This window comes from Carassius gibelio, chromosome A24 (assembly GCF_023724105.1).
Source record: "Carassius gibelio isolate Cgi1373 ecotype wild population from Czech Republic chromosome A24, carGib1.2-hapl.c, whole genome shotgun sequence".
In the NCBI taxonomy this organism is placed as follows: Eukaryota; Metazoa; Chordata; class Actinopteri; order Cypriniformes; family Cyprinidae; genus Carassius; species Carassius gibelio.
Window position 1 is genome coordinate 633,857 of NC_068394.1, and position 12,317 is coordinate 646,173.

At 33.6% G+C, this 12,317-nt stretch overlaps 1 protein-coding gene across 9 annotated transcripts in view; it reads left to right on the top strand.

Annotated features, from left to right (window-relative positions):
* LOC127946067 (receptor-type tyrosine-protein phosphatase mu) overlaps nt 1–12,317 on the top strand; it is a 161,278-nt gene that overhangs the window by 60,466 nt on the left and 88,495 nt on the right. For all 9 annotated transcript variants that reach the window (XM_052542364.1, XM_052542358.1, XM_052542366.1 and 6 more), the window contains exons 4-7: nt 340–418; nt 4,825–4,946; nt 5,709–5,883; nt 11,875–12,168. In XM_052542364.1, the coding sequence (XP_052398324.1) occupies nt 340–418; nt 4,825–4,946; nt 5,709–5,883; nt 11,875–12,168 (670 nt within the window). The remainder of the gene's footprint in view (nt 1–339; nt 419–4,824; nt 4,947–5,708; nt 5,884–11,874; nt 12,169–12,317) is intronic.

Genomic DNA, 12,317 nt, shown 5'->3' on the forward strand with positions numbered 1-12,317 from the left:
TATTTAAGATGATTAGCTAAACGAGATGCACCTGTGCCAAATTGGATGATTATCTGATCGTGCTTCTCCCGAACTTTGTTAATAAAACCACATATATTGTATTGGAATTTAAATCTACAGACGTAAATAGACAAAATGCATTAAAATTAGCACTTAAATGTGTGTGCTTTCCACTAGTCTGAAAGAAGACATATAGAATCAAAACTGACCAGAGTATGAAAACACACTTGTTTTGCCTCTGAAGTGTCTCGTTTTAAATTCTGTAATGAATCTCTGAAAATGATGTTTTTGGAAGGTTGTTCTCCGCCTGACTCTCTGTCTCTGTGTCTCTGGTTTCAGCTGGTGTTTGAGGTGGTGGCATCTGGGGAACGGGGTCTGCTGGCCATCAGAGGAATCTCACGTCAGGGCCATCAGTGCAGTAAGTGTCATGAGACGTGAACATGAGGGTCACAGGGCTTCACTATCTGCTGCTGCCACACAGAACCGACGACAGACGCGCTTCCTTTGAAAGCAGATTAAAGAACAGAGTCACCAAACACTGCAATCCCACAATCCCCTCTGCTCTCTGTGTTCCTCTGTGAGCTCAGATGATTACAAACACTTATCACTCGCCAGTGTGAGTCACTTTGACAGTTTGGTAGTCACTCATTTTTATTTCGCTACTTTCTTCCTTTTCAGCTGATGCCTCTGAGGTTGTGTGGGTTAGTTAATGTTAACTAATGCTGCTGTAGGTGATTCATCCGGTCTAACATTTCAAAATCATTATTTACTCTTCTTCACGCTGTTCTAAACCTCTGGGACTTTCTTCTGTTCATGTTTCCCATGTATTTACAAGAAACTAAAGCTTTAAAAAGACACTAAAACCCATTGAAGTATCATCACCCATAAGACTTGAGCTCTGTATTGACGCTTTGAGTTATTTGAGAAATATGATGCTTTGAGTTAGAAAAATTAATGGTAATATTATTTGTTATGTATTAACAGATAATTTATTTATTATTATAAATATATATGTATTTATATTTTGAATTAATTTTTGTTTTTATTTTAGTTTATTTTTTTTGTTATTGATATGTGCTTTTTGTAATTTTTTTAAAATTATTATTATATAATATATTAGATTCGTATTGCACCTTTACATTATAATAACGCACTCTACTGGAAAACAAGCAAATAATAATGAAATGTATGTACATATTGAATGTAAATAATATTGAATATAAATGCATAGGAAAATATGGCAGTTCATTATTTATAATACAAGACGGCATAATACATAGAAAAAAAGTTAAAGCCAAATTAAAGACACTTAGGGATATCTTTTTAGAATTTATATATACATATATATATATATATATATATATATATATATATATATATATATACATACACACACACACACACACACACACACACACTTTAGGTTTTTAAATGTATTTTTCAGTTTCCAGTATATTTCAATTTTAGTTTTTAATTGGAGTTATTTTAGTACTTTAAACTTTACTGGTTCGTTAAATGCAGAAGCTCCACTGGTGCTTTTGTAAGGATCAGTTTCCATAAACAGCAGTTGATCGTGACAGATATGAAGTCATACAGCTTCATGATCTTATAATTAATAATCGTTTTTAAATGTCTTGTATAACGTGGTTCATCAGCTGATAAATGAAAGCACATTTGGTTTTCAGTGATGTTTCTGTGAGCGTCTGATGTTTGACCTTCACTCTTTCACCTGCTCATCCATCTCTCCTCGTCTGTTATTCATCACTCTTAGTCGTTCTCTCCATCTCTCTTCCCTCGTTTGTTCTCAAACTCCGGTTTCATGTGAAATCACATTATTCCCAAGTAAATGCATCATGTTTGTTTCTTGTTTCTCTTTTTTTTGTATCATATTGGATTTTTTTTTCAGATTTTTTTTTTATGATTATTTTATTACTAGACTTTTAGGTTAATTTTAATTTTAAAAATCTATTTTTGATTTTAATTTTAGGTTTTATTCTTTTAACCTTTGTTTTAAAATTGATTAAATTTTGGTTCTTCTTTTAGTATTTCCACGTGGTGATCCAGTTAAATACACTAGTGTTAATTAATACTCCTTTTAATTTTAGTTTAATTTTAAGTAATTGTAATATTTTAGGTTTAATTTTAATTAAAATCTTTTTTTTCTGTTTTTAGGTTTAATTTATTATTTAATAATGTATTTAGAAATAATTTATTTTTAAGTTATAGTTAATTTTTTGTATCTATAATAAATCAATAAAGAAAAAAAAAACCTGCTCATGCAACATTTCTAATTTCTGTTAGTTTCATCTAATATTGATACTTTATTTCATCTCTCCTTCCGCTGGTTCTCTCTCTGGTGTTTCTGGGTTCTGGGGCTGTTTTCTCATTCAATCTGATGTGTTTCGTGTCTCTCTGACCTTTTCTCGCGAGTTTCTCAAAGCGCTGCGTCTGGAAAACTCAGCGGTTGATCCTGTAATATCCTGATGGAAATGTGCTGAGTGAACGTGTGCGGATTCATTTTCTGACTGATTCACTGCAGTTTCACAGGTGTAAGACGCAGTGGTGGACGAAGTACACAAATCAAGTACTTGAGTAAAAGTACAGATACATATGGTAAAATATTACTCCAGTAAAAGTAAAAGTACTCCTTTTTCAATTTTACTCAAGTGAAAGTACAAAAGTACTCAATTTTTTATGTACTTAAGTAAAAAAGTACTGCAAGATAGATGTTTGCAATTTTACATAGGCTACTTAATTTAGTTTTATATTAGCACATTTTTTTATAATCCTACTGCTCAAAATATGGAGTCAAGATATATTTTTGTTGTTGATATGGACTACGCTGATGAGAGTGATGTTAACTGTGAAGCTTACACTGTGATGTACCTGAGAGAAAACAGAGATGACCATCTGATCTTCACCAGTAAGAACAAAGTATTTTAAAGTTAGTTGTTTTACAGAACATCAAAGTTACAGTACAGACCAAAAGTTTGGAAAACTCATACAAAGAGTTTTCTTTATTTTCATGACTATGAAGATTGTAGAGTCACACTGAAGGCATCAAGGGCTATTTGAGCAAGAAGGAGAGTGATGGGGTGCTGCTCCAGATGACCTGGCCTCCACAGTCACCGGACCTGAACCCAATCGAGATGGTTTAGGGGTGAGCTGGACCGCAGACAGAAGGCAAAAGGGCCAACAAGTGCTAAGCATCTCTCGGGGAACTCCTTCAAGACTGTTGGAAGACCATTTCAGGTGACTACCTCTTGAAGCTCATCAAGAGAAAGCCAAGAGTGTGCAAAGCAGTAATCAAAGCAAAAGGTGGCTACTTTGAAGAACCTAGAATATGACATATTTTCAGCTTCACACTTTTTTGTTATGTATATAATTCCATATATAATTCCACATGTGTTAATTCATAGTTTTGATGCCTTCAGTTTGAATCTACTATTTTTATAGTCATGAAAATAAAGAAAACTCTTTGAATGAGAAGGTGTGTCCAAACTTTTGGTCTGTACTGTATATATGACATGATAATAAGGCCTGAAGTTAGGAAGAACATTTTAAGGAAAAAAATAATAAAAAAAATTTCATAATGATTTTTTCCTTCTCAAATCTTGTCTGTGGTTTAAAAACAACCCTGGCCAAACGGGGTGCATCTCTTCCCACTGATAATTACTGTAGTTACCATGTTCTGAACATCACATCCTTTCTTTTCTAACCAGATGTAATCTATCTATCTATCTATCTATCTATCTATCTATCTCTCTCTCTCTCTCTCTCTCTATATATATATATATATATATATATATATGTGGCTAAATAAAAATATTTGGACATTTATAAAAATTACATCAACTTAGCACCAACAAGCTTGTTAGCTAGACAGTTAGCATCAGCTAACAATATTTACTTATTTTCAGTACGATGAACATTCATGTCTGTCTACTCGTCTAGTTAATCCAAACAATATACATATGTATAACGTTACTGTCGATAAACAATATAAAAACAGACGTCACATAGGACATTTTAATAAAACTGTTAACATTACGGCAGCGGTGAATTTGAACATGCATGAGTTATTGTATTTAATCTGTGTTGTTTTAATTTTTTTTTTTTTGTTGCTGTTGTTGTTTTTTTACCTAAAATTGATGTGTCTGCATCACCTGCACTCGAGCATTTGAGTGGGCTTAAATAGATCTCTCTTTACAACGGATTTAGTTCCCAAACAACTGACAGTTTTGACCTAAATATGATTTTCAGTTACAATAATTAATCCAAAATTTCGACATAACTTACTTTTAGTAACATCAGACGCACGCGCGCTCACAAGATCTCCCGGTTCTTACTTCTGGTGACTCGCACTAAACGGTTCATTTGAATCAGTGAGTGGTCGACTCCAGAACAGCTGCAATCGGATCATTATAATTCGTAAACGAATCGTTTGGTGCGATTCGCGATCCGATTTAAAAGTTTATTTTAAAAAGACTCAGTTCGTTCATGATGAATCAGACACCGCTTCTGCGTGTCGGAGCACGTGATATATTATAGGGAGTAACGATATGTTTTATGAAATGTAGTGAAGTAAAAAGTACGATTTTATGCTTTGGAATGTAGTGAAGTAAAAGTAAAAGTTGCTCAAAATAAAACTACTCCAGTAAAGTACAGATACTTGAAAAATGTACTTAAGTACAGTAACGAAGTAAAGCTACTCCGTTACTGTCCACCACTGGTAAGACGTCTGGAGGAGTCGTCTGAGTTCAATCACTGAATGAAGCATCATGTTGTCAGTTGTTGCTCACTGATTCTCTCTCTGTCTGTCAGTCAACACGCCTCACTTCCTGCACATTAAGAGCGTGGAGGTCAACGCCAGACAGACGGCCACCTTCCAGTGCACTATTAACGGTCAGCCCAAAGACCACGTCCACTACAAGCTCTGGCTGCAGGTAAATCAGTCAGCAGAGCCGCTGTGTTTGAGTGTGTGGGGTCAGCAGTCTTCATTTAGGATTAGTTCATTGCCATTGTCATGTCATTTTCTTTTCTTTTCAGTTTAGTTTTTTTTTTTTTAGTTTAGTTCAGTTTTTTTTTTTTTTTGTTAAAAGATTTTATTTGGTTTTAGTTCAGTTTTAGGATTAAATTTATTTTCAGTTAGCTTCAAAATTATTTTCATTTAGTTTTAATTTAATTTAATTTAATTTTTTAATCTATTTTATTTTATTTTAACTTTAAAATTATTTGTTTTCATTTAGTTTAAATTAAAAATGTTTTTTTTTTAATCTATTTTATTTTATTTTATTTTTTATTTTCATGTCATATGTCATATATGATATAATATCATATTTTATTTTAGCTTTAACACAGCAGTTCCGTCCATATTAACTCTTGCTTTTTTATTGGATTTTATTTTTTATTAATTTACAGTTTGTAATTTAATTTGCAAATTTAATTTAGCAATTTTAGTATTTCAGTTAGTTTTTGTTTAGTTACTTATAGTAATAATTCATAAGGTCTGATTGAACATGAACACACACACACACACACACTGTTCTGTTGGTTATTCTAGATAAGTGAATTACAGTCAGTGTTTAGAGCTGGATCTATTTCTCCAGTAAACATTGATTTTGAAGTGAGCTGTATTTGGACATTTCAGCTGAATAACTGGCTGTGTTTTTGTGACTGGTCGTGCTCTGTTTGTGTGTGACTCTCAGGGCATCAGAGGACGAGCGGCTCCTATGAAGGACACCAAACCCGTCAACTCCAGACGCTACACCGCCACCTTCGACATCCTCAACACCACCAAAGACGACTCGGGCCGCTTCCGCTGCATCGTGCGCTCCGAGAGAGGGGTCGGCGTGTCCAGTTACGGGCTTCTGGTGGTCAAACGTGAGTTTTCATGAGCGCTCGTGATGGAGATCGCTCATAATTCTCTGGAGGTGGAGTCATATCCGGCTCACGTTCAGTCAGATGTCTTTATACGCTGCTCTCCACAGACCATAATATCAACAGCTTCCTCCGTGGAAATGAAGCGGCACAAATATCAAAGTCTACATTTTTTCCAATTGCTATTTTTGTCTTTCCAAAAAAAAATGAGAAGGAAAAAAAAGCAATTACTAAAGGAAAGAAAGTTGCATAAGTTCAGTCGTTTAGTTCCAGTAGAAGCTCTTTTTGTAGTCTAGAGGATGTTATGATGTTATAACGGGTTAATGAAGAAAATCATGCAGCCTAAAATATCTTTTTTACTGTAAATGCAAAAGATGATGATCTTATTCTGGCTCTGTTTATCCGTGTGTTTGTTAGCGGAAGGTTCCTCTCCTTCATCACGTCTCTCTCTCTGATTATTAGCCCAAATTGGCTCAGAAAATCGTATTATTTTACATTCTGCCCCTTTAGATTAAACATCGGCCTGTCAGGCGGCGTGAAACACGTTTTGTAGGAGACTCTCATTCTCGTGTGTGTGTGCGTGTGTGTGTGTGTGTGTGTGTGTGTGTGTGTGTGTGTGTGTGTGTGTGTGAGTGGCCAAGGGCAGCGAGGGGCGTCACAACGCTCTGTTTCCTCCAGGAGAAAGACGCCCGCAGGTTAACAAGACTGACCCGCGTCCTGTGACAGCACAATGAGAGTCATAAATCATTTACAGCATGCTTCCGTTCTCTGCACGCACACACACACACACACACACACACACACACACACACACACACACACACACACACACACACACACACACACACTCAAGTCTGCTGCAGTGCCAGAATGAACTTCTGCCAATGAATTAACCACCGAAAATACACCTTACTGGCCTCAAATGTGTTCTTTTTGCCAGTAGTGTGTTAAAAAAAAAATATATATATTTTTTATATTTTTAATATTTATAAATATGAATATATATATATATATATATATATATATACACACACACACACACACACAAATTTTGTTTGTTTGTTCAAACTTTATAAAAACATTTTATAAATATATTTTTTGTGTTTAATAGTAATGTTTTATATTTATGAATATGTATTTTAATATTTAGATTTTAAGTATATTTTTATTGTAAATATATATAGATTATTACAAAATAAAATAAAAATAATTTGCCGTTTTTATATTTAAAAATATATTTTATATTTATAATACTGCTAAACATACAGTATATGTTTTAAATGTATGGATATATTTAGATTATATTTGATTTTAAATAAATGTATACTTTTATTTAAAATATTATAGTATAATATTTTATATCATATATGTTATGGATATATATTTTAATATTTACATTTTTATAGATTTTATATATATATATATATATATATATATATATATATATATATATATATATATATATATATATATATATATATATATATATATATACACATACATACACACATACTATTTCAGTTTACATTTTTTCTACATATATTGTTCTCTTCTGATATTTCAGGATCTAAAGATGTTATTTGAGCGTTCTCTTCTGTGTATGGTGTGCTACTGTAGTTTGAGATTCTGTGTGTGACGGACAGTGAAAGAAGGAAAACACGAGCGAGGGGAAGTTGTGTGATGCTCGACCTTCTGAGGAGGAAGCTGGCCTGCAGACAGCGAGTGTGTGATGAGTTCAGGTCTCTGTCACGTCACATTAGCTCAGATTCACTCGGTCCGGCCCCAAACCTGCAGAAAGCCCAGAACCTCCTGATGACAGAGTGTGTCAGAGACGGCTCGGGGTGTGGCCCAACAGACCGCATGAGTGTGTGTGTGTGTGAGCGGCAGGTGCACAAACACACACTCGCAGGCAGCGGAGCGCTGACCTCTGACCTCTGACCTCTGGTGATCGAAGGGTTTCTGTACTCTCACTGGTGTCACATGGTCTTCTGATTCTGATGATGAGACACTTTTAGTTCCTCTGAACTAGTGTTTTAAAGGGTCGTGTGTGTTGTTTCATGATTTTACACTTTTACTCGAGTCAAGTACTAACTCTGTTTCTCATCAGAGAGTTGCAGAAGTAAGAAACTGTATAGAATTTCTTCTGCTTTTGAAAAAAAAATGCATACGTTTACAATTTTAGACTGCATTGGAAGTTTTGACAGCCTAAAATATTTATTACTGGCCATAACTGTATTTCAGTATTTGTACTGTTTTTTGTAACTTTTTTTTTTTTTAAGTAAACATGGCATTTAATTCAATTACTTAATCATTAAAATGAGTTACATTTGTTTTCATTAAAAGAAATAAAACCATTACAGATGTTCAGAACATTGAACATAGAGGAACAATAGAGGAATTGTAATGGTAAATAAAAAAAAAAAATGTATATATATATATATATATATAAATATATATATATATATATATATATATACATTTTGTTTAAGTTTGTTTGTTCAAACTTTATAAAAACATTTTATAATTATATTTTTTGTGTTTAATAGTAATGTTTTATATTTATGAATATGTATTTTAATATTTTGGATTTTAAGTATATTTTTATTGTAATTATATATAAATTATTATAAAATAAAATAAAAATAATTTGCCGTTTTTATATTTAAAAATGTATTTTATATTTATAATACTGTTAAACATACAGTATATGTTTTAAATGTATGGATATATTTAAATTATATTTGATTTTAAATGTATAATTTTATTTAAAATATTATAATATTATATTTTATATCATTTTTTTTTACGAGCACTTTTTATTAATAAATATGTTTTCATTCTGAGAATTGTTTTTTTTTTAAATTGCTTATTAAAGACAATTATTTACTTACTAAGTTATTTCTTTTTTCATGCATTTTGTTTTGGCAGCAGTAATTAAGTCAAATTAAGGATTTCTTTCTGGTTATTTATTTTTTAAAATAAAAAAGATGCATAAAAGTTGCATTAGTTCAGACTGAAGGTTTTCTTTAGCCTAGTTTCAGTAAATCCTCTTTTTGGAACGTAGAGGATATTTTGATGGGTGAAATAGTAACATTTACTGTATTATATGAATGTTGAAATATTGGATGTATTATTATAGAAAATATGACGTTTCGTACGGTAGGGCTGTATGGTGCAGCACCAGCACTAGTGATGACTGACAGCAGCGAGCAGTGAGCCGGAGTGAATCACATTCACGCGTGTGCATGTTCATGGCGTTTCGTGGCGTGTGTGGTTTGTCTGGAGTGTGTGAATCGATCAGCAGGAGGATGGAGAGAGATGTCGCTGTTGTTGTTGTTGTTGTGGGTGTAGTGGAGCGTGTCTGTGGTCACACCTGCACAGAGCTGCCAGGATGATGGATGCTCCATTAGCGCAGCTGTAATTGGCATTCTCCACGCTCCACATCCATACGCCGCTGTGTGGTTCCTCTACACTGACCTGCTCCTGCGATTCAGCTGCTATGAGCTCTCAGTCTGAGCCTACCGTCCGTCTGTCCATTTGTCTAAGATGAGCTCATTTCTGTGTGCTAAAGACAGCAGTGACGCTCTTAATCATTATCATCAATATCATAGTAGTGTGCAACCACTTTCTCAGTTGCTTTTGATACTGTTTTTCCACATTAATTTACTCCATATTATAATTTATAATTTTTATTAAATTTAATTTTTATAATTATATTTAATAATTTTATTTAAATAAATTTTTTTAATCATATATATATATATATATATATATATATATATATACACATTTTCCAACATTATATTTTGTAATTTTATTTTAGAATTTTAATTTATAAATTTTTTCAATTTATTAATGTTTTATTTTTATAATTGTATTAAAAAATATATTTTATTTTTTACAGTTGTAATTTATTTATTTTTTATTTTTATAAAATGTTATCATTAAATTACATTTTATTTTATTTTATATTCATCTAGGTCAAACATGCCATTAGAGAATTTGGTTCCAAGCAAAGTAGTGTTAAAATACCTTTTTTAACTTTATTGTAGAGAGTTACTGATGGTTTGAGCCTCAGCCGATAGTGAGCAACAGCAAATAAAAGAGATGTTTTTCCTGTAGAAACATCAGTCATGGGCCTCGTTTGTGTTCGGGTTCGCTCTGACACTGAAGCAGATTGTCTTGTATTACTAATAGATTTCCATGCTCTGGCGGCGGTTTCTGTGTGTGTGGCGTTGGGGGTGTTTCTTTATGGGCATACCGGGTGAATTGGAGCAGGACCGCTGGGGTGGCGACTAATGAAATTGTGCTCATCTGAAACAATGAAGGTCAGGAAATTAATTGGTTTAAGTCATTAGCTCAGAGGAATCAGGCCCGTCTGAAGATTTCGCTCTAGATTGCATGTTGTGGCTTTTGTGCGCGAGCGACGCGCCGGTGCTTAATTGTGCCACTTAATATTAAAGCCCAGAGACACAGGGCAGAATTAAGCAGCTCTTTGTTGATATGCGGCTTTTCACTCATCTCAGCATTTCATTAAGAAAATGACTAGCCTTCGAGAGTTCAGCTGACGAACAACACGAGCAGACAGGAATACAAGTCCGCAGAAACACTGGCATTACAGGTGCATCGAAAAAAATTATAATTTCATGGAAAAGGTCTCTATTTTTTGTCATATAATAAAAAAAGCTAACTTAGTATTTAAAGAGTTTTTTGTTTTAATTCTGATGGTTAAGACTTAGATCCTAGGAAAGTTAAAAATTCTCAAAAAAATTGAGTATTCCATTTTGAGCTTGATTAGTTTGTTTAATTTTTATTTTTTTAGTACTTCAACAGAAACAAAAATGAGAAATGTGTGTTTGTGTGTGTGTATATACTGTATTAAGGGTTGCACGACTAGTGATTTCTGCTCGAGTTACTCGACTACTCGTGGTTCATGTTACTATAAATGAAACTATTTTAAATGGTTCTTATCAATAAATGCGTATTAATTCAGAGCCTTATGCAACAATTAGCTACATATGTAAATTATCAAAACTTTATAATTCTGACATTACATATTTACATTTTTACAATCACAACATCACAAACACACGTACGTATCTGCATTCGGATACAACATCGTACAACGTCTTTTTTTCATAGTTATCACTGAACAAGTATGCAGTGTTAAACTAAAATATTAATTTCTAAAATAATATTTATCATGCAAGCAGAGAGATGTCATGAGAGATGTCAATGCTGTGTTTGATTTCCATTCTTTTCATTCATAAAGTTTATTGCGTGACTTTAGAGGTCTGTGTATAATATTGCGCTGATGGTTCAACTGTTATCTAGCAAACACCAGACTGTGCCAACCTCAGCAGAATATTCAGGCAGAATTATTCCTGTTCCGTTATTCATTTTTGAAGCCATTAACCCTAGCCATTCCGAATAAAGTATTCTGCTTCGAGCACACCCATAATTATTACATTACATATTTTAATTTTACATGCAACATAGATACAGTCATGGAAATTAAGATCTACACGCAATATTGTAATCCTAAAATCCACATCGTACTTACAAACTCTTCGAATGCATTATTGTTAATGGATGCTGGAGTAGTCGATTGTTTCCAACAGCGCTGACTACTGGTTGAAGTAATCGATCTCTCTCTCTCTCTCTCTATATATATATATATATATATATATATATATATATATATATATATATATATATATATATATATATATAATATGCACACACATAATACATTTTTATTCATTTATTTAGCATGGTTTTAGTTTTAGTTAACAATAATAACCCTGACTCAAACTTGGGTCCATAGAAAATATTAGATAAAAAACTGTATGATAATGTACAAACAAATAAAAACAAGCTACTGCATTAAATCTTCTTTACTTTTAGCTAGCTAAAGGGAAATGTAAAAAAAGTAACATGACTGTAACATTACAAATTTGATGGCTGAAATGTCCTTCTGTGTCTGTTTCTCAGAGCCTCCGATCCCCATCGCTCCTCCTCAGCTGACGGCGGTCGGCGCCACCTACATGTGGATCCAGCTCAACGCAAACTCCATCAACGGAGACGGGCCGATCATCGAGAAGGAGGTGGAGTACCGCACGCTTTCTGGAAGCCTGATCGACAGCCAACCAGTCGACAAACCCAACCACAAGATCGGCCACCTGGACCCCGACACAGAGTACGAGATCAGCGTGCTGCTCACCAGACCCAACGAGGGCGGCACCGGGGCCCCGGGCCCACCTCTCAGGGCCCGCACCAAGTGTGCAGGTGAAAAATGAGTGATGTTGTCAGTACACAAAAATTTATTCACTAAAATAAACTGATTCACTACAAAAGACTGATTCACCACACTGAACTGATTCACAACAATGAACTAATTCACTAAAATGAACTGATTCACTACAACAAACTGATTC